This window comes from Pantherophis guttatus, chromosome 7 (genome assembly GCF_059756535.1).
Source record: "Pantherophis guttatus breed Tessera chromosome 7, ASM5975653v1, whole genome shotgun sequence".
NCBI lineage: Eukaryota > Metazoa > Chordata > Lepidosauria > Squamata > Colubridae > Pantherophis > Pantherophis guttatus.
In genome coordinates this window covers 19,856,219-19,881,668 of record NC_142069.1, presented here as the reverse complement: position 1 = coordinate 19,881,668, position 25,450 = coordinate 19,856,219, and the positions used below count along the sequence as shown (strand labels likewise).

General features: G+C 39.0%; 1 protein-coding gene across 1 annotated transcript; it reads left to right on the top strand.

The window, feature by feature from the left end:
* Positions 1 to 314: 314 nt before the first annotated feature.
* Positions 315 to 22,164, top strand: FAM180A (family with sequence similarity 180 member A). The gene is made up of 3 exons (XM_034403271.3): positions 315 to 618; positions 19,829 to 19,929; positions 21,627 to 22,164. The coding sequence occupies exons 1-3, from the start codon at positions 543 to 545 to the stop codon at positions 21,978 to 21,980; spliced, it is 531 nt and encodes a 176-aa protein (XP_034259162.2). The 5' UTR covers positions 315 to 542; the 3' UTR covers positions 21,981 to 22,164.
* Positions 22,165 to 25,450: the final 3,286 nt, after the last annotated feature.

The following is a 25,450-nucleotide window of genomic DNA, read 5'->3' as shown; positions in this document are numbered from 1 at the left end:
CCGTAAGTATGCAGTGTTCTTTCAATGAACACGCTCCAGCCCCTGGCATACCAGAACTGTCACTGCCTTATTCAAGGATCACAGGCTTGGTATGATCACTAAGAAATATGTGCATAGGAGGTAGTGGCCTTGAAGATTTAATAGTGTTCTTTTGTACAGCTACTTTTGTCTGTTGACACAAGGGAAATTTCCAGCTGGCTCAACTACTGAATGGAACTGAACTACTAAAAAAAAAAAAGAAAGAAAGAAAGAAACCCAAAACAAAAATGTAATGATATTTATACCCCTACAGCTGCCAATGAGCTTCCATGCGTCATGAGTCACTCCAGATGTGGATATAAAATAGAGCCCTTCTGTGCAAATGAATTCCCTGACTCCAATGAAAATTAGCCTAGGCTAGTGAGGTGCTGATACTTCACCCCATTACATGCATCCCATTTTGCAAAAGGAGCAGAGAGGAGAAAGATTAGCCAGCTGTGTCCTGGCGTACAAGAAACCAGACACTGTAGAAGCGGAGAAATCTCTGCTTTGGGAAATTTGCGATGCCCTGGAAGATGTTGTTCCTGTTCCTGCTGTGTTATAATGCTCATGGCACTGTGCCCCCCAGGTGGAATCGAGGTAAGAGTTAGAAATATAAAAACGTTATTGCTTCAAAGCAGGCATGTGACGCTGATATTTCATCGAACAAGTTTCTTTTTTTTTCCAAAATCGCATCCACCGCTTTTGTAGATTCTTTTCTTCTTGTTTATTGCTCTCAACCATTGAATTGGACATTTCTCCTTTATGTTCTGCAAACAAATTTATAAATAAATAAGACAGCAATGATCTTTCTCCCCTTAATTGCTATGAAAGTTGGGAATTAAGACGATCGGGTGTGTACTGCAATTTTATGTAGATGTTTTGATCGAAATTCAGGCTGGGTCACCCAAACAGAAGCTCTGTCGGCCGCGGAAGTTAATCCAGTCCTTGCTGAGCCTAAACAGATTGAACAGCTCTCTGTTTCAGATGGGTTGTTTTTAAACACATTGCATTGAAATAGGATTATATTAGATTAGATTAGATTAGATTAGATTAGATTAGATTAGATTAGATTAGATTAGATTGACTAAAGGAAACCTTAGTTAGCATGGAAGCTAACTAGATGATTTGGGGCCAATCAGTCTCTCTCGGATTAAGAAGAATGCACTGATAAACCCTTTTGGAAATACTGCTCAGAATTGAGCAGTATTTGGTTGGTTTTCACCAGGAACTTGGTTTTCACCAGGAGTCAAGTCTGACTCAAGCTTGTGTGCACATTAGGCCCACAGATTTTCAAACAAGAATCCTTTCTTGATGTTAGCTTCAGCAAGGTTGCTATATTAAATTCTTTAAAACCAGGGGTAGGAAATATCTGGCATACTGGATACATGTAGACATCTAGGATAGAATAGAATAGAATAGAATAGAATAGAATAGAATAGAATAGAATAGAATAGAATAGAATAGAATACCATTTCAGACAAATGGTTGTCCAATCACTTCTTAAAAACTTCCAGAATTGAAGAATTCACAACTTCTGAGGGCAAGTTGTTACACTGGTTAATTGTTCTAACTGTCAGGAAATTTCTCCTTAGTTCTAAGTTGCTTCTCTCCTTGATTAGTTTCCACCCATTGCTTCTTGTCCTGCCCTCAGATGCTTTGGAGAATAGCTTGACTCCCTCTTCTTTGTGGCAGCCCCTGAAATACCACTCATCTAGAAGTTCCCTAGACTATGCCTGCTTCTTTCCTGATCACGCACACTTCTCAGCTCAAGTCAAGCATTTACCTTCTTTATCTTGCTGGATCTGTCCAGTGTAGATAACTGGAGGGAACTTAGAATGACTAGATGTTTTTGTTTTCACTACTGTTGATGCTAATTCCATCCAACAGAACAAGTTAATATGGAAATTACTGCACAACAGAGAAAAGTTCTCATATTTTCTTTAATCCAAACAGAGCTAAAATTCTTAGCTTCTTCCTGGAGATGCCATGCAGTGGAACAGGTAGTGTCTTGCACTGTGCATGTCACAGACATCAACTTCTACCCTAGAAGACAATATCTCTCTCTCCCATCTTCTCTGTGCCTTTTTGGGACCATGCATAAACTTAGAAGAGCCAACAGTGCCAATATATCTTACAAGAGAGTCGTATATTCTTATTCTGTAGCTTTGTTTGTCAAACTTGGAGATTTTAAGATGCATGGACTTCATTCTGGGAATTCAAATCCATGCATCTTAAAAGTTGCCATGTTTGACAAACACTGCTCTATAATGATTTATATTTCCCCAGAAAAGTCTCTGGCTATAGCATGATCTCATGGGGCAGATGAATTGGCTGAGCAGGAAAACAGGCCAAATTAAAGGGGAACTATCCTTCTTACTGTCAGAACCCTTCTAGGATGATGTAGTATAACATAATGGTAGCCTTGTCCAGCTGCTCTTTCCTGGGCTCCAGTTTAGAGTCTAAAATCACAATATGACCTTTCCTATTATTCATAATCAATTGGTCAGAGCTAATAGATGACAATTGGATAAACCTTACCTTAGATTAAGATCTATTTAAGAATTTATATTTTTGGGTATACCTGTGAAATTCAAGGGGTTGGTACTATAATGCTTTGATTAACCAAACATTGGCATGTTTGCATATGTTATGATGTTATGCCTGTGGTTATTGTGTTTGATAAAGCTATGAGATTCCAAAAAATGTTGTAGGTAAGTAACTGGGGAGATGACAAAAAAGACCTTTGTTTCAGTAGTACAGAATTACTGGTGCTTTTTCAGGCACAAAGGTGGGTAGCAGGAAAGAGGTTAAAGAAGGGAAGCATAAATTTGTTAACCAGGTAAAATTAACACAGTGATTTGGTAATGTGTTCTTTACTACATTTGTAGCCCAGAACCTAATCACTTGGTTGTGTAATGTACAGAAAGAAAAGGTACTTCTTGATTACGTGCTTAGACAATTGTATTTCTTATACTGAAATTCCTGTAGCGCTGGTCCATTGGACTTGATGGTCAGATCATGACTCCAAAATCCCTTCCAACCCTTTAATTCTATAAATGTATGGCAAGGCATATGTGTTATCTACTTTTATTGGTTATGTGTATATGTGTACCCTGTTTTCCCCAAAATAAGACATCCCCTGATAATAAGCCCAATCGGGCTTTTGAATGCATGGCAATAAGACCAAGCGCTTATTTCAGGGTTCAAAAAAAAAATAAAAATAAGACAGGGTCTTATTTTCAGGGAAATATGGTGTGTGTGCGTGGGGAGGGGTTTTCTATCGAAGCAACCTTGTCTACCAAAATATGGGAAGGAGCATACTGCTTCCTTTTTGTCTTTCAGCCCCAATCCAGGAGCCCTCAGGTAGTCGCTTTCACAACGAACTATTTTGTGTTAAATTTATATTTACTGACTTTATTTCCCTTTATTTCTTTGTCAGTAAATATAAATGTAACACTCTCTGTGTGTGTGTGTGTGTGTGTGTGTGTGTGTGTGTGTTTGTGTGTCTGTCTGTCTCTCTCTCTCTCTGTGTATATAATTTATATTTTGCTGATAAAGAAATAAAGGAAGACTAGTATAGATCTATTTCAAGCTCGATAGAAACACACACACACACACACACACACACACACACATATATATGTTTTTCTTTCTTTTTCGTAGGTTTTATGTGTATTTCTCTTTAGCCAGGTTCTACCTACGTAAACCAAGATTTTTATGCAGCCGTAGTTCAGTGAAATCACAATCCACTAGTTTCTAGGCTTCTTTTTCTTCAGGCAGCCAGCAAGCTCTCTCTGTTGAGCCTAGCAACCATCCAGAGGTTGCGGCCAAGAAATTCTTGCCTCCGAGCACGTGTTTTAATGTGAACCGGAATCGCTGGAAGTGATGAGCCCAACGGACCTGTTTGGGGGACAGCCTTCTGGGTGTTTGCAATGCTATAAGGTTGCGGTGATCCGTCCACACCTCAAACGGCACCTGCGCTCCCTCCAATAGATGTCTCCAGGTGAGGAGAGCCCAACAGACAGCAAACGCCTCCTTTTCTCAGATAGCCCAGCCCCTCTCCGCGAAACTGAACTTTTTGGAGGTGTATGCACAAGGGTGTAACTGACATCAGTCAGTTGCTAGCAGATCTCTCTATATATATAAACCAGTGACCTGATTGATTACTGACTCAAGGCCAACTTCATGAGGGCTGTAAAACTAATAATTTTCTAACAACTTTCACTGGTTATGCTTTTTTATGTGTTTTCCTCTAATGTACAGCCTTTAGGCAATATCTTTCACCATTCTGTCTGCAATTTTTAAATATAGTACTGCATTACAAAACACAAGTTCACAACCCAAAAGATAATTGCATTTTGATCTGCTCATTAGTCGAGGAGGTGTGAATTTGTGAATTTTGTCAGTTGCATTAAAATACGGACCTAATAAAATACACCAGATTAGGTAAGATTTGATGCAGTTTCTTTCTTAGATGGGAAAAAACTGGAACTTGTGGGAAATGTATATTTCCATCTTCACTAGAGGAGTCATTTAGGTCCTTGGTTGAGAATCATAATAGTTCCATGTTCCTTTGGAGAAATTGAATAAGGCATTTCTTTTTTAAATTCCTGGTAAGATTCAAGTGCACGATAAAATCAAACCATCTCTCTTGTAATGTTAATAATATGGTATGGTCCCTGCTGGTTATTAGTAGGAAAATCTACTTCATACATTGGGGTTGTTGATGAGTTTGAGGTTCCTTTGGTTAAACCAACCCTCCCAGTTTTGCATACAGGCCTGGCATAATATCACCTCTTCTTGTTACCCTGGCTCTGTGTTTGCTATTGCAAAACTTCCTACAATGAAGACGGAAAACATTTCTTAGCAGAATGATTGAGACCCATCCTAAAACCACAGAATTTTCAAGGGAAGGTTGGCATATGGTAAAACGTATATTTGTTCGTGTTTTTTTATAAGCCACTTTTGCTTGGCTTGAAACCCTGAAGACAATCTACGCAGAGAATTTCAGAATTAAAGGGGATTTATGAGACATCTGGTCCAAGGCATCATATATCATAGCGCTTGGATATGAGCTTTTTCTTCAGTTTTAGCTAAATGCAATGTATGAAACAAGCCAGGGCTTCTGATTTAGTATAACTTCATCCAGTGTGGGCAATGTTCACATCACCTAACTTCAGTAACCAGAATTTCCCACCCAACAAGACAAGTTTAATGAAGGTTGGCTAGCATTACTTATGAAACCAGCCAGCTGAGATCTGTTTCTCCAACCCGTTTTTATACTAACCATGGCATTTGTGAAGTCAGTCAGTCCTTGTGAGAATAGTGATTTAATGATATTATTTCCTGAATTGGTCCAATATGTCAGACTGTAGAAATATGATTTTTTAAATTGAAATTTATTATAATACAATACAATACAATTAGTCAGACAGTGTTATTTTTTTGCACAGGTTAGATTGAGTCTTCTTATACATTTCATCGTAATATAACATAATTTACATATGCGTCTTAATATTTATATTAACTTATTATCTATTCTTTATTCGATTGTCAATCCACCTGTACCAATCATCCCACACCGTATAATATTCTTCCATATGTGGTGGTCCTGTCCCGAAGCAATGAGGTATTGGAGAAAAAATCAAAATTGGGTACAAGAATCAACTAATGAAAAAATTGATTTGATACCTGAAACATTTCTCCTGGGAATACTAAAGACAAAATACAGGGGGGAGGGGGTTGTTAGATATTTAATTATACATATTCTTACTGCAGCAAGAATAGCCTACACCCAATATTGGAAAGGAAAGAACACACCACCTGAGGAACATATTATTCAGAAGGTTCTAGAACGTGCCGAAATGAACAAATTAACGTTAGAACTAAATGAGAAAGAAGACTCAGACTGTAGAAATATGATTATGAAACTCCTTCAAGTTTTAAGTCTTGTTAAAACCTTCCAGCTGGTCATCTTAATTGGCCTCTTTTCTTTTAGTCTGTGGTATATTGTAGGAAACCACACTTTTTCAGTGCTAAATATCAGATGCAGCACTTGTAACAGCATTTTTAAGTGAATTGGGTGAATCAATTATTTAAATTAAGGACAGATGTCAGTAACGATCAGCATAAATCATTCTTTGTGGAATAACAAATGACAGAGACATTTTTTGTAAAAAAAATAAATAAATACAGATCATTTGAATGCAGCAAAATCAGCCAATCATTAAATCTGAAGATTGAATATAAATACAGAGTGAATCCAAAATATTCTACAACGCACTCTCTCACTCTCTCACACACACACATGCACATTCTTAATATGTTAATTTAGCTTTCTTCCATGCAGGTGTTGGCAGCAGAAAATAACTAACAGAATAAAAGAGTTGGAATGGACCTTGAAGGTCTTCTAGTCCAACCCCCAGTTCAGGCAGGAAGCCCTACACCACTTCAGACAAATGGTTGCCCAGTCTCTTCTTAAAAACTTCCAGTGTTGGAGCATTCACAACATCTGGAGGCAAGTTATTCCACTGATTAATTGTTCTAACTGTCAGGAAATCTCTCCTTAGTTCTAGGTTCTCTCCTTGATTAGTTTCCATCCATTGCTTCTTGTCTAGCCTTCTGGTGGTTTAGAAAATAAATTGACCCCACTTTGTGGCAGCCCCTTAGATATTGGAACACTGCTATCATGGCACCCCTGATCCTTCTTTTCATTAAACTAGACATACCCAATTCCAGCAACTGTTCTTTACGTTTTAGCCTCCAGTCCCCTAATCATCTTTGCTGCTCTTCTCTGTACTCCTTCTAGAGCAGGGCTGTCAAACTCATGGCCTGCAGGCTGGATGTGTCACGTGGTGGCCATGCCAATGCCCGGTTTAGCAAATTGGGGGGGGGGATCACGATATGTCATGTAATGCCGCCATGATGCTGTGAGTTTGACATCCTTGTTCTAGAGTCTCAACATCTTTTTTTTACATTTCATGGCAACCATATATCGAGAAATGGTGCAGAATGAGTAAATATTTTCTGGGATATACATTATAATTGAACAAAAAATAATATGTTTCACATTTGCTTCAAGGGATTTTTACTATTATTCTAAAAGAAAAGTAAAAGAATACAGTTCTGGGCATAATAACTGGGGTAATAATATTGGTTCGAGTAGGAGATTAAACAAAGGTACTAGAGTATCATAAAGCATCATGGTTTGAACTATTGCTGTTCGTTCAGCCATATCTATCAAAGTCAACTTCTTGTCAAGGGATATCAGAGGTGTTTCTGATTCCTTATATTCTTTATCAAATCGGATCTCTCTGAACTCTTGACCATCATTCTCCAGATATAAGTCTCAGGACCTTATTCCATTATCTTTCTGCCTTCTTAAAAGGTAAAGGTAAAGGTTTCCCTCGCACATATGTGCTAGTTGTTCCTGACTCTAGGGGGTGGTGCTCATCTCCGTTTCTAAGCCGAAGAGCCAGCACTGTCCGAAGACATCTCCGTGGCCATGTGGCTGGCATGACTTAACAAGGTGCACGGAACACCTTGACTTAACCAAAGGTGCACGGAACACTGTTACCTTCCCACCAAATGTAGTCCCTATTTTTCTACTTGCATTTTTATGTGCTTTTGAACTGCTAGGTTGGCATAAACTGGGACAAGTAACCAGAGCTCACCCTGTTAAGCGGCACTAGAGATTCGAACTGCTGAACTGCCGACCTTTCGATCAACAAGCTCAGCATCTTAGCCACTGAGCCACCATGTCTCTTTCTGCCTTCTTAGGCCATCTAAATATTAACTTACCTTTTCACTATCCTCGTAGCACCTTATGAGCTATGTGTGAATTTTGCTATCCACAAGAGCAGAAAGTTTAATCTCTCAAGATACTATAGTTTAGGGCACAGCGTCATCATGTGACGTATTGTGACTTTCCCCCCCTTCGCTAAACCAGGCATGGGCATGGCAAGCACATGACACATCCGGCCCGTGGGCTCGAGTTTGACACCCCTGGTTTAGGATCATCATATGCAATGGATTGCTAAACCATTCAGGAAGCAGTAAAGTCCACAATGAATGTATTGGATTTCCTGATGCTATGTTGATAATAACCAGTTTTAAATAATGTAAGAATTAGTATTAAACAAAAATGAGTTTTTTTACTTATCCATAGTTGCTAGTCATCATAACTACAGGGAGCTTTAATCTTGATGGGTAATTAATACCACTAAAATATTGCTGTTTAGCACAATATGATAAATTGGGGTAATGTTATTCTTACTTTTTGTTCATGGGATGTCTGAGGTAATGGTCTGTTTCAGAAATAGAAAGTTGGATTTCTTTTATTCTCCTGGGTTATTATCAGAACTTCCTTCACCACCATTTTCCGAGTAGCTTTTCAGAATTAATTACAGATAAAGGAAAGGGAGGGAAAACCACTGTATCAACAAGACTGGGAAGTAAATTTTACTTTTTGAACCAAGTTTTACAGTAGTAATCACTGCATTGGAATGACAACTTGGATGCTTTGCACTCAGCATTCAGATGCAAAAAAAAAAACACTTGAGAACGAAGAATGACAAAAAAATGGCAAGTTTTATGTAAGCTTTGGCGTCAAGCAAGAATTTCAAGGATGTCTAAGCAGAACTAATACACTTACTCCAATTGTATTTATCTTGTATTTAGTTCTACTGAGGTCTCATTGAAATCACTGGAAAATCTCTGGGGTGGAGTGGGGAGATGAGTCTGCCTATCGAGATGAGGTGGACCGGTTGCTTTCAACAATAACTTGGTCCTTAACACAAATAAGACCTAGGAGCTTATAGTGGACTATAGAAGGAATAGATCAGACATCCAGCCCTTGGTTATCAAGGGAGACCGAGTGGAGCAAGTGGCCAGTTTTAAGTTTCTGGGTGTTATCATAAAAGAGGACTTGACCTGGAGCACTCATATTGCAGCACTGGTCAAAAGGGCCCAGCAGAGATTATACTACCTGAGACTTCTAAGGAAACAACAACTGAATGAAAAATTGCTGGTGACCTTCTACCGCTGCACTATAGAGAGAATTTTAACTTATTGCACCTGTGTATGGTTTGTTAATTGCACAGTGGCAGATAGAACAGCACTTCAGAGGGTTAACATCATTGCCCAGAGGATCATTGATTGCCCATTCTCTTCCTTGGAAGAGCTTTATAGCTCCCGCTGCCTTAAGAAAGTTCAAAACATTCTTAAAGATCCATCTCATCCTTTTTTGAACTATTATAATCTGGCAGACGGTACAGGACAATAAAAACAAGGACAAATAGGCTGAAAAACAGCTTCTATCCCAGAGCAGTAACTATATTGAATTCTATTGTATAGTGTAATTACTAATGCACTATCAGAGGTTTTCAATTCAACCACAACAGCTAGCCAAATGTGAGCTTCAGGAAAAGTCTGTAGAAATTCTCAGTCATCCAGGTTATGGTTGTCCCAAAGGTGCTTTTTCAGGAGGCAACTGGTCTTTCTTGTTTTTTCTTTGAAGATGTTTCACTTCTCATCCAAGAAGCTTGATGACTGAGAATCTCTACAGACTTTTAGCTATAGAATTTGGGATGAACACCCTTTGAATGGTGTGGGAGTAGGAATGGATTTCCAGAGAAAAAAAATTGCAGGCTACAGGAACCAGGAGCACTACTGAGGACACAGATAAATCTCCAAGTGCTTCAAGGATCCTCTAAAAGGATGCAAATGACCAGCTGTCTGCAAGGAGTATAAAGCCTTCCATTCCCTACTATCCTGTCAGAGCTGAAGAAGCTTCTTGGATGAGAAGTGAAACGTCTTCAAAGAAAAAACAAGGAAGTCCAGTTGCCTCCTGAAAAAGCACTTTTGGGACAAGCTTCAGGAAAGCATTATTATTGAGATACATATTTAATATTAGAAACTATAAAACTATGAAGAAGCTGAATTCTCCTAAACTTTCTTCAGCAGATTACTTACAACACTAATAGTATGTGCTTCTTCACTTTATTGAATTCATCTTTCCTTATATAGGGAGAAATAGGGTTGATTCTACTTGAATCAGACTAAACTGGACTTTTTCTCTGCCAACAATTCTCAAAGCAGAAGAGAAGACTGGGTGGAACAAGAGGTCAGAGAAAAAGATTTTTGCTCTACTGTCTATAGTTCAATGTCTCTGAAGAGGTTAGTTGCTGCACTTCGCTTTCTTTTTTACAACAAGACAGCCTGGAAAATGGGACACTCATTATTTCCATAATGGTGGGAGCAAAATGCCCTGTAACGGTGGTAATTTCCTGCTCTAATGAAATTTCTTGCAGCATATCTATGTATTTTTTATATATATCGAAGTTGAGTTGGCTATTTTCAAGGAAAGTTCTGGTTTCAAATTATTTCTCCAAATTGCAGCAATGTTTAGATTTGAGAATATGGAGTGGTCCTCTTTCATTTGTCCTTTCTTTCTTTCTTTCTTTCTTTCTTTCTTTCTTTCTTTCTTTCTTTCTTTCTTCTTTCTTTCTTTCTTTCTTTTTTCTCTCTCTCTCCCTCTTTCTTTCTTTCTTTCTTTCTTTCTTCTGTTCTTTCCCTTTTCTTTTTAACTATTCTGTTTTCCAGACCCCTAAATTGCAAAACCCATCAGCGATCATTTCTGTAATAACCAACAGGACATCTTAAATCATCTACTCATATCTATTTACTTAGTCCAAATCCTTCTTTATAATATTTACGTATTGCTATATAAGCATACTGTTCCCCATTTATAAACTTTCTAAAAGCTCCTTGTTTTGATCTGGAATCTTTTGGGATATGCAACTTGAAGTCTGAAGGAAAGACACACATACACACACATTCATTCATACACACAGCACAGCGCTGAAAATGTAGGCTCTCTTTCTATGTTTCCTGGCAATTTTTCAGTATAAATATGAATAGAGCTGCACCTAGTCTACATATAAACTGAGTACTATAAAAAAAAATCAACCATCAATAGCTTTTAACTGTCTTATTACTTCAAAACATTTCATCATTATTAGTCTTTCCATTACAGGCAACAACACCTCCAATTGCAGACCTCAGGTTTCTCTTCTGGGGCCCTCAGAACCCTCTCTGAAGCCTAAGGGTACAACTGTCTACTTTTCTTAAAGGTATAAAACACATAAAAACAGTTGATAACCCCCTTAAATCAAGCATAGACATTAAAATAAACAAAAAGTTCTCAAAACACATTTTTTTAAGGTCTTGCTCATCCACACATTGGCTCTCAGATGTTCAAAAAAGTTAAATAGGGCTTTTAGCCAAGAAATGATAATTTGCTTATAGTCTAACCCAGGGGTCAGCAACCTGTGGCTCTGGAGCCGCATGTGGCTCTTTCATCCCTCCGCTGTGGCTCCATTGCTCAAAATATGCGTCACAACCACCAATGTGCGACACCCGCCGGCACGCAATTTATTGAGCTTTTCAACCCCCAGTAGGCCAATCATGGATAAATCCAAGAAAAGAAAAGTTTCAGAAGAAAATAAAATGTTTAATTCAACTACATATGCTAGTTTTATGGCTGCTCAGGAAAGAGGCACGGGAGTTTTGTGGCTCCCGGTGTTTTCTTTCTGTGGGAAACGGGTCCAAATGGCTCTTTGAATGTTTAAGGTTGCAGACCCCTGGTCTAACCAGATCTCGTTGCTGTCAGTGTTCCATCCGATGCCCTAATTAAATCATGAGCCTCAAGCCAAGCTTCAAAAGTAATCTGGTTATTTATTAGGAGCGCCATGTTGGCACGAACCAAGTGAAGCCAATTCTGACCTCACTTAGTTCGCGCCTTGGCTCTGACCCTGTTTCCCCCCTTCCCCCAAGATGTGTCATCAGTCACATTCCCCAGTTTTAGAAGCAATTTTAGAAGTCATTCCCTTCAGCCACTGTGGGTCTCCTTGGAGATGGCCTTGACAATCGCCCGGCTGGAATGTACTTTGTTTTGACTGATATACAAGTTCCTTGATTCAGCTGCGAGGCGAGGCTTCCCAACCCCCCTGCCTATGGCAACTCGAAAGTTGACAGTTGGCTCATAGATCCTAATGCTATCATTGAAATAAAGCAAGCACAGTGTCCAAAAACATTTTAAAATATTTACTTACTTTAGTTAACGAAGGCTCTGAGCCACTTCTATCCATCAACAAGGGTTAAAAACACTGTAATGAAATAACTCACTAGAATATCACAAACATTTCAAAAAGCAAAGACAGTTATGCTTCATTCATCTCTTTTTCTTCCCTTCATTGCTGTTTCTTTTTACATCTGCTGCTTTCTCCTTTTTTTTTTTTTTGTAACTTTTTTCTTAAGGATTAGGTTAAGGTTAAGGTTATATATTATTGCATTTTGACTGCAACTGAAATGAAATTAGGTTAGGGTTAGAGTCTGGTTCAATGAAACCCCTGCTAAAATTACTGTCACTCTGGGAATTGCTTGTAATCTGCCTAGAGTCTCTGTGAGCGAGTAGGCGACAATATAAATTTTCTAAATAAATACGTAAATAGAATTAAGGCATTCTTTACAGATTAAGGGCAATCAGTTTCAGTTTTCTGTTCTGGTTGACTTTTGGTTACGGAGTTTGGTGAATTCAACCGTTCAATTACATATTCGGCCACTGAATTATTTTTCTTTTGAAAAAAAGTTGAGAAAGTGAATCCTTTTTAAATCCATTTTAAATAGAATGGCAATCAATGAGAAAAACTTCCAACTCTGTTACTGTTACCATTAACAAAAATTACAAAATAATTAGAATATCGTGGGAGTACAGCAAAAAACATCAAGGAGTAGTATTATCGTTCATTTGCCACAGCACACGTATTTACCTTTAGGAGGACAGATTCTGTTTCTGTCTTTTTTTAAAAAAAATTTTTTTAAGATCTATAGGAAAAGATCAGGAAGCAAAGCTTATTGCTTAACGCATTGTAAGCCGCCCTGAGTCTCCAGAGAAGAGCGGCATATAAATCAAATTTTAAAAAAAAAGCAACAGGAGCCTGAAAAAAATCTGCCTGAGATTCTGGAATTCAAAATGGTCTAAGCCAGGGGTTTCAAACTTGATTTCACTGAGGGCCTCATCAGGGTTGTATTTGACCTTGACCTTGGGGGGCCAGTGTGGGTGTGGCCAGCATGGTCATGGCCAGCTCAAAGTCACTCATGTTGGGGGCACCTGTGGTGGCCTGCGTGCCCTGCCAGCGAAAACAGGCTCCCAAGCTCTGTTTTTGGCTGCGATGGCCTCCTGCTACCCTCTGCCAGCAAAAATGGAGCTCTGGAGGGCTGCAGAAGGCTCCGTTTTCACTGGCAGACACACCACAGGCCTGTCCTTCACCGTTTCCACTGGCCCACGGGCCTTGAGTATGACACCCCTGGTCTAAGCAGAAGTAGATCCTCTCTATCATGGCTCCTCAGGAGCCTCCATTCATCCAATGAGCAAGGAATGCAAGTCTAAATTTTGGAACTCGCTCTATATGAAATCCAGCCTTATAACAGATCGGGAATCTTCTCTTTCCAAGCAGTCCTAATGACTGTACATCACAGAAATCAAATGCATCATTAAAGCGAATTAGCACACGTTGAGATTAAATAATTATTTCATATAAATTTTTCCAGAGGAAGAAAAAAAAAAGATAGCAAATGTCATTAATACAGTCACAGTTCTTCTTTGATATAGAATAACACTTCATGTCACAGTGTAGGAAAGAGTCACATCAGAAGAAAAGTTTGTGCATGGATTTATAAATACTTGGTCAAGTATTGGTTACACATTTCTTTCCATTTCAGGGTTTGGTTTTATTTTTTGGCTCGTGCGTTGTTGGTTTGTTGTTGTTGTTGTTGTTGTTGTTGTTGTTGTTGTTGTTGTTTTTGCCTTAATACATTGACAAGTAAAATGTGGAGTGAAAAGTAAGCAGGCAAAGACAACCCAAAAAACTTTTGCACGGGGAACAAAATTCAGGGGGATAGCTATATTAGAGTCCCACATGACTTAGAACAGAAGAGCAAAATCTTTTAAAAACTGGGTTTGAATAACTCTGAAATATAAAGAAGTGTGAGTAAATTATTGGAGACTCGGTGGGGCCAAAAGTGCTGGAAGTAGCCCAAGAAGACAATGGCTATATTTGTACAATGCATTTAGCCAAGCTTTGGGATGAGAGTTCTTGAATAAGCCACGTGAGCTCAATATATGAACACAATGTCATAAATCGTAGTTTGTAAAGCATATTGGTGGGTTTACATAGCATGCTAAACCAAAACTAAAAAAAGAAAAGAAAATGGAAATATAATTTAATATGCATGATTTAGCAGGTTAGGCTGAAAACGAAGAGTCAACGCTAGATTCACACAAAATGTAACACTGTAATGTGAGTTGTCTGTTTTGTCTTAGCCTGTTGTATACATCCCATCCCAGATTCTTCTCTTTCAGCCTATATACTTCACAGAGTTGTTGGGGCTTTAGGACTGAGACCTAAAGCCAAAGGTTATTATTTAAAAGTCAACTTTAGAAAGACAAATCTGTGATACTGGCTTGGCTTGGCTTTTAGTTCAAAGTAACAGCAGAAGTAGGGCAAACCTACTGAAATGGGACATCAACTCTTTTTCTGACATCATTTTCTTAATCTAAACCATCCCCTTTAGCCTTGTAGGTGTTAACTTGGGACATATACAGGAACAAGGCTGACTTTAACACAAGAAAGGTGATTTAGCTTGAGGGCAAGTTAGAAGAGAAAAACTATTCTCTGTAAGTGTCAATAGAGCCATCCACTTTAAACCAAGTTAGCAGAAGCAGGCAGGCAGGCAGGAAATTTTCAGTGATGGAATTCAATTTTTTTTACTACTGGTTCTGTGGGCATGGCTTGGTGGGCATGGCAGGGGAAGGATACTGCAAAATCTCCATTCCCACCCCACTCCAAGGGAAGGATATTGCAAAATCCCCATTCCCACCCCACTCCTGGGGGAAGGATTTTGCAAAATCTCCATTCCCACCCCACTCTGGGGCCAGCCAGAGGTGGTATTTGCCGGTTCTCCGAACTGCTCAAAATTTCCGCTACTGGTTCTTCAGAACCTGTCACAGAACCTGCTGAATTTCACCCCTGGAAATTTTACTGACGAAGAATCGAAATTTTCCCACATTTCTATTAAGACATTGTGTTTACTAGACCAGTTGAAGGCTACCAAAGAGCATTCAGACTTTTGAATTTCCAAGCACTCTTTATCATACTTAAGGAAGAATTCCTGGAAACTTCCAACTTTGCATAACGTTCTAGTTAAAGTGGTAAGGGAGTGTATGTTCTGTGGCCAGCGCAAGGAAAAGATCTCACCACAGCATTCCCTTTCAAGCCAGTGAAGAATTATGTCAAATGGTAAAGACTAACACATAAATTCCAAATGGAGATCTTTGTCAGATGTCTATGAAAGTGAATGCCAAAATGGTTGCTAGACTCAGCCATAGAGTTGCATGAAATGCTCATCCTAAACAATTTAAGTATATTCGGGGTTGCTCTTCTACCATTTCATCTCCCTTGTTTTACAACAATCCTTCTTCTCCCTCTCCTCTCTTTCCTTTCCCTCCCTTCTTCCATCTACTCTTCTACTTTCTTCTTTCCTCCTCTCCTTCTCCTTCTCTACTTCCTCTTCCTTTCCCCCACAGATTGTATTAGTATGAAAGTTAAAAGAAAATGTTAGATAAGAAACTGTACATTTAAGATATGTTTATGAGGGAAAAAAAATAAAAAACTTTTTCCAAAAAAAAGAGTTGCATGAAATGGTGCTTTGAAAAATTATTAATCTGATCGCTGTCATCTGGATCACTGCCAACAATTGTTTAATAAGTAAACACTGTAACTGCTGGGTGATTGAAGTTTTAATTGCCAAGCAATTAGCACTTGGTGATTTCAGTGTGTCTCGTGTGTTGATTTGCAATGTAGAAAGTTGTCACATGCCAGCAGGAACATAGGCACAGATGAAAGGGGTGTTGGAAGATATATGGGGGGGGGGGCTCTGAAGACTGGGTCACAAATCTACGTTACCCTGTTACACTTACACATCTTACCAGAACTGGTCCGTGGCCATTGGGACCAAGCTGCACAAGTGACGGATGTGTACACAAAGCTCCATATGTCCCAGTGCGGTATTAAGTTGCACATATGAAACCATCCCTTTCCCTCTGCTGCCACTGTTGCTGCTGCTACCAGTCTGTGGAGCCACAAAGGTTGGGGACCACTGCTTTAAAGGACAAGGACAGGAATAGCCAACCAATACATTTGAATGGGAAAGTCACTAAATTTCAGCTTTGGAAATAGCTGGACTGTTTTTTCAATGCCCAAGCCTATGAAATGTTGCACATTCCTGGGCTGGAAAAAGATTGAATTATGTTGTAGGGAGCTATGTGCCCTGCCAGAGCTTGCTTGCTTGCTTGCTTGCTTGTTTTCTTTCTTTCTTTCTTTCTTTCTTTCTTTCTTTCTTTCTTTCTTTCTTTCTTTCTTTCTTTCTTTCTTTCTTTCTTCCTCTTTCTTTCTTTCTTTCTTTCTTTCTCTCTCTATCTACCTATCATTCATTTATTCATTCATTCATTCATTCATTCATTCATTCATTCATTCCAAAAATGTGTATGCCCAACCAACTCACAGAAACCCCAGATGGTTTACAGAAATAAAATCCCAAATACAAATCCAATATTCACCCTCCTGATCGGCACAATCAGACAAACCACTTCAAGTGTTCCATATCATTTGGGGGTCCCCAGACCCATTGGTTAAACCATGTCTTTAGGGCTTATCAAAGAGTGTCAAATTGGGGGGGGGAGACTTATTTCTGTGGAGATGATGTTCCACAGGGAGGGAGCCAGCACAGAGAAGATCCTTCTCAGTGGTGAAATGTAAAATTTGTTACTACCAGTTCTGTGGGCGTAGCTTGTTGGGGGGGCTGCTGAACTGAGTCACCATAGACGGGAACGCAGCCCTCCCCCCCTCCCAGGGGCAATTTGGAAATTCATTTATTTTGAGATAGCATCGAAACCTGACAGAGACTGGGTGGGCGTGGCCAACTTTTTTTTTTTTAACTTTTAAAAGCATTTTTTCTACAACCTCTTTGGCCAACTCACTCAGAATTGCCTCGAACCATATATAAATGTAATAAATAAATAAATAAACCCAGAAGCAAATTGGCAACTAACGCAGGTCCCACAAGAGCTTAATTCAGGATACCCAGAAGAATCTAAAGAAATTAAAATTAAATTAAACTTATTGGAAGGACAAAGTCCTTTTGAGTTAAATTGAAAAATACAATGCTATCAGACTAATTAGCATATCTATTTAGGAACCTATTTAAGAACACAAAGTTCTTGACAACTTTAGCTCAGTTGAAGGAAGTTCTACTTCAGACAGCCCATCAAAATTTGAGAAGGATAAAGATAGTTACAAAAACTGAGTGTTGGATGCTGAAATTTCTGAGGACCTTTTAATCTGTATCCACAGTCCACTTTGTCCCCTCTGAAAATTCCCTTTCTTTCCTGAAAGATTGATCCTTTCTAAAATAACTAAGAGTAGAGTGAGAAAGGAGTTTGGTAACATCATGTTATCTAGTAAGAAGATACTGCTACAGTAGATGAATTCCCACTCTAGGTCTTTCTCTAGGCCACAGTGAAGATTTAGACCAGTGAACGTGCCATTATATAATGAACAATGTGTCAGATTGTAACTGGCTCATTATAGGAAGGATCAGCATTATTTTTATTATATATTTTACTTGTTGAAACAAGTGAAAAGTTGTTATGACTTTGCACAGTTCAAAGAGAATTCTAAAGTATTTTAGATAGAGATGCAAGCATTGCTGTTCATTAAGTTAGCCATGTCTCTCTCTCTCTCCCCCTCCCCATCTTTAGTAAGAATCATTAAACCATCACATTTTAAATATAACTTACTTCCAATGAAGCAGGAGTTCTTTTTTAAGACTTAACTGGAAGCCTGAATAAAGGATATATGTGCTTTAATGAATAGCAGAAAGTTTGTATACTCACATGAGATCCAATGCATTTCTTCCAATCATGTTTATGCATGCACACCCCTAAATCACTATGTCTATAGTATAATCTGGTGAATCTACTGTAAAATGTACTGTAAATTGTGGGTTTTAACTGTGTCAATTTAATGAATGGCTTCAGATCAGGGGAGAAATCCAGCAGGTTCTGGAGAACCGGTAGCGGAAATTTTGAGTAGTTCGGAGAACCAGCAAATACCACCTCTGGCTGGCCCCAGAGTGGGATGGGAATGGAGATTTTGCAGTATCCTTCCCCTGCCATGCCCACCAAGCCACGCCCACAGAACCGGTAGTAAAAAAAAATGGATTTCGCCACTGCTTCAGATCCATGACTACACATGGAATATCCTGTTCTCTGAAGAACAACATCAGAACTTTCCACAGCTCTATCAAGCCATTGCTAGCAAAAAACCAGTATAACGTAAACTTTAGAAGCGAGGGGGTTATGTTACTCCAATTAAGTCTTTATCAGAAGCAAACTCGCTCTATGAAGATCTACATTGCCCTACATTACCCTAGACCAGGGGTCAGCAACTTTAAACACTCAAAGAGCCATTTCGACCTGTTTCCCACAGAAAAGAAAACACCGGGAGCCACAAAACCCTTCTGACAGCTAAAATGAAGACAAAACTGCATATATCGCTTTTTACCTTTATGCTATGTATAAAAAAACTATAGTGTGTTGCATTTATAAAATCAAAGAACTGCTACAGAGTTTTATTTCTGCATGCAACAAAAACATTTTGAACTTCCCCCCCCCAAAAAAAGATGGGTCGAAAAGCTCAAGAAATCGCGTGCCAGCAGGCGTCACACACTGGCAGTTGTGACACATATTTTGAGTGACAGGGAGCCGCAGCAGAGGGATGAAAGAGCCACATGCAGCTCCCGAGCCGTGGGTTGCAGACCCCTGCCCTAGACATATCTAATATCACTTGAAGACATCAAAGAAATCAAGGCAGTTGTCCAAAGAATTATTTCCTTGTACTCAATATATAGAACTAGACTGCATCCATGCTTCTACTGTACTAGCCCATGATAGAAATTTGTCTAATCTCCTTTGAAAGCCAACTAAACTGATGGACAACTCCACTCCTTGGAGCGATAGATTCTACAGCTTGCTTATATGCTATATATAGATATAGTTCCTCTAATCTGTTAAAAGTCTTCAGTTCAGATTCAGTGGATTGCTTTGGTTCTAAGTGATAAGGGAGAGGAGAGGGTGTCAGCCGACGCAAGAATGAAACTGCAGGAAACTGGAAAAATAATTTTAAGAGACAGGCAATGCTGTAGCTTGAGCTAAGGGTAAGCAGAACCTGCGTGCTGGCTTTTAAAACACAACAAAAAATAAATACAGGGTCAAAATAGGGTGTGTGTGTGTCCCCAGTGATGGGATTCAGCCAGTTCGCACCAGTTCGGGAGAACCGGTTGTTAACTTTCTAAGCAATTTGGTGAACTGGTTGTTGGAAGAAATAATTAGGGCAGAGAACCGGTTGTTAAATTATTTGAATCCCACCACTGTGTCCCCCACCCACCCACCCTCTATGTTATGTTTTAAAAAGCACAGTAGTTCTACCAGGCAAAATGGGGAAGGAAGGAAGGAAGTTTACTAAACTGCATCCTGTATGTATGTATGTATGTATGTATGTATGTATGTATGTATGTCATGGCATATCATACATGGACTAGCAATATATATTAACATTTCACCTAGGCTAATTAATTAACTGCATCCATTAACAGCTTCTTGTCTATTCTCTCTCCTTTCTTCCCTCAGCTATGTTTTTCCCATCTGCTCTCCGTGTGAAGAGGTCCTCAGCAGTTCTCCTCAACCCAGTGCTTCAGAAGTCTCAGGAAGATGTGGATCTTCTATTTGAGGTTTAGTATGAGGCAAAGTACAGTTCCAAATTCAGCCCTTTTCTGGGGAAGGGATTCTAGCAATTGGTCAAGAAGATGACGCAACTTCATGGCAGCAAAAAAAAAAAAAATCATGAGGAAAATCACAGATGCTGCAACCTTGTGAAGTCATTGTGCAGATTTCTGATGTTATTCTAAAATGGTTTCAGGGATATGATATTTATTTTTATTTTATTTATTTTATTTGTCAAACACGTATAAGATAACAGATATAAGTATAAACATGATTACGAATACAGGATAAGGATACACGTAAATGGGGACAGTAGGATAGGGACAGTAGGCATGTTGGTGCTCTTATGCATCCCTCTTACAGACCTCTTAGGATTAGGGTGAGGTCAACAGTAAACAGTCTAAGGTTAAAGTTTTGGGGGTTTGGGGAAGTAACCACAGAGTCACCTAATGCATTCCAGGCATTGACCACTCTGTTGCTGAAGTCGTATTTTCTGCAATCGAGATTGGAGCGGTTTACCTTAAGTTTGTATCTATTGTGTGCTCATGTATTATTGCGGTTGAAGGTGACTCATCTGAAGCAAAATCTTCACATCCCTCTTTATCCTGATTCCAGTGTTGTATTTAAAAAATAAAAATCAATAAATTAGATATCTGCTTTAGCCTTCAGTTATATTATCAAAGTGGCTTATTAAAAAAAATCAATGAGCCATATTCTATAATAATTATTAAAAAATATCTTCATTCTGCATTCCATATATGGTAAGCAAAGCAAGAAAGTAACACAATTTTATTTGTTAAGTATAATTTATTCTATTTTATTTATTCATTTCATGGTTTAGATCAGGGGTCTCCAACCTTGGCAACTTTAAGACTTGTGGACTTCAACTCCCAGAGTTCCTCAGTCAGCAAAGCTGGTTTAGATCATACCTATAATGCACATGTAATATACAGAATAAACTATTCTTAGTTAATGCAATTTGAACAATACATAAATGATTTTAACAATATACCATGACATACATTAGTGAACAGTAAATATAACAATGATATCTAAAAGGTGATCAGGGGTTCAGGAAAATCTGCTGGAATAGATGAACCTGAAAGTCACTTGGAACAGGAAGAGAAAGAGCCCACTTTCCCAATATTTAATTCTGCTTCTGTAAGTTTTAGGGAGTGCCACGTAGTTACCTAAGAAGTTGAGACCTTCCCTTTTGAAAAGTGAAATTTTCAATCTGGAATATCAAGCAAAGACAAAGAATCCATTGCCAGAATAGTTAGTATAAATAGAACTGATTCAACAAAAAACAGCATTCTAAATCAGCGGACTCCAACTCTATCTAATGGATGGTCTATGAAATATAGCTTCTATGTACATATATTTTCTTCATGGGAGAAAGCACTGCATCTGATGAGTCTCAAAGGTTTTCCAAAATGGTTCCATTGACTGCCAAGAGTCCAAGGAGTTGCTGTTATTATTTGTAGTACTATCAATTAAAGTAATCTTTATTCAATTATTTTCATGCAATAAATGTTTGGGTGTTGATGAAAATTCTGAAACTTCACGGAAAGGTCGATGAGTGTAGAGTTGGGGGATCCTTGCTCTATGTTAATCCAGACATCATTTTGGCATCTCATGTATTGATTTATTGGAACTTAACCAGAACCAGTTTAAAAGTATTTTTTTCCCTGTGCTTTCATCCCAGTTTCTTCTAGGTGAACTGGACATTGATGATGACCTAAAAATCACTGTCAAAGATGAGGAACTCGCTTCAACCAGGAAGGCGATAACGTTTGACACCCTGTGTAATGATGTTATCCCAAAAAGTATTACAGAAATACGCAGATTAAGTTCCAGGCTGTCAGGTTACCCCGGCATGTTAAAGAAAGAAGATTTTGAAAGGACGGTATTGACGATGGTCTACACAGCATACAGGACAGCTAAGTCCCAAGGACATCAAAAAGACTCCTGGGCAGAATCCTTCATAAATCTTTACAAGCTTGTGATGCATGACTTGAAGTTGCTATCCAACCAAGCTCCAACTTCTCAAAGAACGTGATGCACCAGAAACAAACTCTGATTATAAGAAGGATATATCTGCTTCTTCATTTTGATAAGTAATAAAAGAAACAAACTGCAGGCTTGGAGATATTTCTTAATCTCTAGCTCCTCCTAGAGAGAATCTGTTGTAAAATCTTCTGCATTGCATTACAGATTGAATTAATATATCTGTTAAAAAAACATTTTCCAAATTATCTAGCCTTTTCTTTTTTAAGTGTAACCAATAGACGGCAAATCCTCTCTTGTTGTATATTTTTTATTTTATTTCCATCAGTGTCTTTCCCATGTCTGTATAGATTATAGCTGACACAAACTTTACCCCATCCTTTAAATGCAACAATTAATCTATGCTCCTTCTTGATGGACAAGGGGGACTCAGAAAACTTGCATTTTTTTTTCTGGACTCTTTTAAAAGCTGAGGGAAAAAATGCTGATCTCAATCCTTTTGGAAATTCCATCTTGCTATTATCTCTCCCCCCCCCATCCCCCAAAATACATTCTTTCTCCCCTCTTCTGTCAAGAAGCATTAGTTAAGAGTTGAAGCAATGGATTAATTTAAGAGAAAGGATATGACTAATCTCTCTCTCTCTCTCTCTCTCTCTCTCTCTCTCTCTCTCTCTCTCTCTCTCTCTCTCCCTCCCTCCCTCCCTCCCTCCCTCCCTCCCTCCGTCTCTCCCACCCTCCCCCTCCCCCTCTCTATCTCTTTCTTCCTCCTTCCTTCTCTCTTTGTTTCATTCTTTTTCTTCTCTTGGAGCTGATATATTAGTAGCAGCAGCACAGTGGAAACGAAGCTTAAGTAAACATTAAAAAGGTGATTTTTCCAAAGTTTGCTGCCACAGCATTGGGAAAGGTTTACTGTATAACCATATTCTGATTAAGATATTATTATCTCAGGTTTGTTTAAAAATGAACATCTGTTTGTTTTCATATTTCTTCAAAAACAATAACATGCTGGAGGTTTTTTTTCCTCTGGGGGAGCTGAGTACAGAATACACTGAAGAAAAAAATGTAGTATAAAATTGCAAAGTAGATTACTGCTACTTCCAGATACAAACTAGACTGTTTTGGGGAGGGGGTTTTGGGGGAGTCTTTCCTGCATTAGAAGTTCTGGTGTTGCTATTCTCCTTTTCTGAGAAAAAAGTCCCAACTAGACAATTTCCAACTTCCTACTGACTTCCCCATTGAATTTCCTTGTGGCAATCCGGCAGGAAGCATCAAAAATCTCTCCTTCCCTTCCCTCCCCTTCTGGCAGGTAGTGGCTGCTGCTGGCTAAGGGAAGGAGGGAGGTATTGCTAGACCAGCTAAAAATTTGTCATGGGACATTGAAAATGTAGCAACAGCAGCCAGTAGTACTAAAGTAACTATAATCTTCCCAAATTTCATTTCCTCAGGAGTCATGGATTCTGGATTTTGGAGGCATTCTGTAAGTTAGTTCGTTTGAAGCAGGGGTGAAATCCAGCAGGTTCTAACAGGTTCTGGAGAACCGGTAGTGGAAATTTTGAGTAGTTTGGAGAACCGGCAAATACCACCTCTGGCTGGCGCCAGAGTGGGTTGGGAATGGAGATTTTGCAATATCCTTCCCTTGCCACACCCACAGAACCGTTAGGGAAAAATTTTGAATTTCATCCATGGTTTGAAGTACCTTGGTTCAAAAAATTGGTGCCTGTTCTGTCCAGTTAAAGGTCATGACAATGAAAATTTTAGCAGTATATAGATACATCAATGATAAAAAAGCCTTGATAAGAGCTTGTCCAGCCTTGCAGAAAGATTCTCCTCATTTAAAATCAAGTCAGTAAAGGCCTTACTTCCAACTAAGTTACATAAAGGTTTGCAACCTCAATTAAACTGTGTTAGTTCTTGATTTAATTTTCTCTGCAATCTCAAATGAGAAATCAGAATGAGAATCATTCCAGACTGATAATCTGATCAATTCAACTATTTACGTTTAGTCTAATCTGTTCGGAAGATAAGAACGTAATTACTTTTACAATGAAAAAAAAAAAACCTGAGTTGTACTTCACTGTGATTAGAGATCAGATATTATTAAAAGAAAAAAAAAATCCATCTTCACAACTGGGACTTTTCTAAACAATTGTTTAAGGCTAATCCTACCATTAGGCAGGTGCTGAGGGTGGGATTGCCAATGAAGACAAAGCAGTTTGTATCTTGTATTTTATCTCTGATGTGTCATATGAACATCATCTAGTTATCGACGTTGATTTAAGATTGAATTCTTAGTCATGTGGAAGCCAAACAATAAAATAACTTGGGACAGCCCTGGTTTTCCATAAATTGTGGAGAGTCAGCTTTTATTTTCTTTTTAAAAAATCATTTGGAAGTTCTAGAGCTAATATTTATAAATATTTCCAAAACAATGCATCAAGCTGAGCCAGGATCTTGGTATGGTGTCAAGCCTAGCATTGACGCTATGTGGGCTCTCAGACATCTGCAAAACAATGATAGATCAAAGTCTCCACTGGCTGTGAAATGGCACTTTTCCCCCTCTGTGAATCTTGTGATTGAATAAGGCATGACTTGGGTCAGATTCCTGAGGAATTTCCTGTGTGGCTCATAGATTAGTCTGGAGTTTTTTCAGGTCCATCAAAGAACCAACTAATGGCAGTTGATCTGTTTGGCTGAGAAGGGGAAAAAGAAAAGAAACTCAAGATGTATTGCTACTGGACCAAAATCACTGTGGGATGACAAAAGTGACAATCTTTGGAAGTAGGAGGTATCTTTCCCCCATTGTGAAGATAGTTAAGGTAGAAACTTTCACTTGGATTGTTATGGTCCATCAAGACCATCCTTACTCCTGGTAACTACAAAAATAAGTCCTTGAAGTTTCTTGGTAAACATTTTCAGAAGCAACTTGCCAGTAATTTCTTCCTAGAGATGAGAACAAGTAACTAGACAAAACTCATCCAGTTGGCATCCATGTTAAAGGCAGGGCAAAGAGTCATAGTCTTCTAGCTTATAAGCAAGTGCCTTAGCCACTAAACCAAAATATCTTCCTTAGATCAAGTAGCTTTAAATTGGTTTTTCTCGGGATAGCCATTTACAGAGCTGTATAGGAAGAGGGACATGGTGGCTCAGTGGCTAAGACACCGAGCTTGTCGATTAGAAGATCGGTAGTTCAGCAGTTCGAATCCCTAATGCAGGGGTCAGCAACCTGTGGCTCCGGAGCCACATGTGGTTCTTTGGGCCCTTTGCTGTGGCTCCCTGTTGGGTGATCCCACCACTGGCTGGCCCCAGCCCTCGCCCTCCCCTCCCAGTCACTCCTCGCCTGGCCTGAAAAGGTAAGGGTGATGGCAGGGGATGGAGAAGTGGCCAGGGCAGAGACAGAGAGATACAGAGAGGGGGAGAGAGAGGAGGGAGGGAGGGAGGGGAGAGAGAGATATTTCAAAAGGATTTTGTGGTTCCTGGTATTTTTTAACAACTGGTTCTCTGCCCTAATGACCGGCTCGGTAG

Coding starts and splice junctions, on each gene's coding strand:
- FAM180A (XM_034403271.3), top strand. CDS start 543: ATGCCCTGGAAGATGTTGTTCCTGTTCCTGCTGTGTTATAATGCTCAT. Junction 619..19,828: donor GCCCCCCAGGTGGAATCGAG/GTAAGAGTTAGA, acceptor TTCTTCCCTCAG/CTATGTTTTTCCCATCTGCT. Junction 19,930..21,626: donor ATGTGGATCTTCTATTTGAG/GTTTAGTATGAG, acceptor CTTTCATCCCAG/TTTCTTCTAGGTGAACTGGA.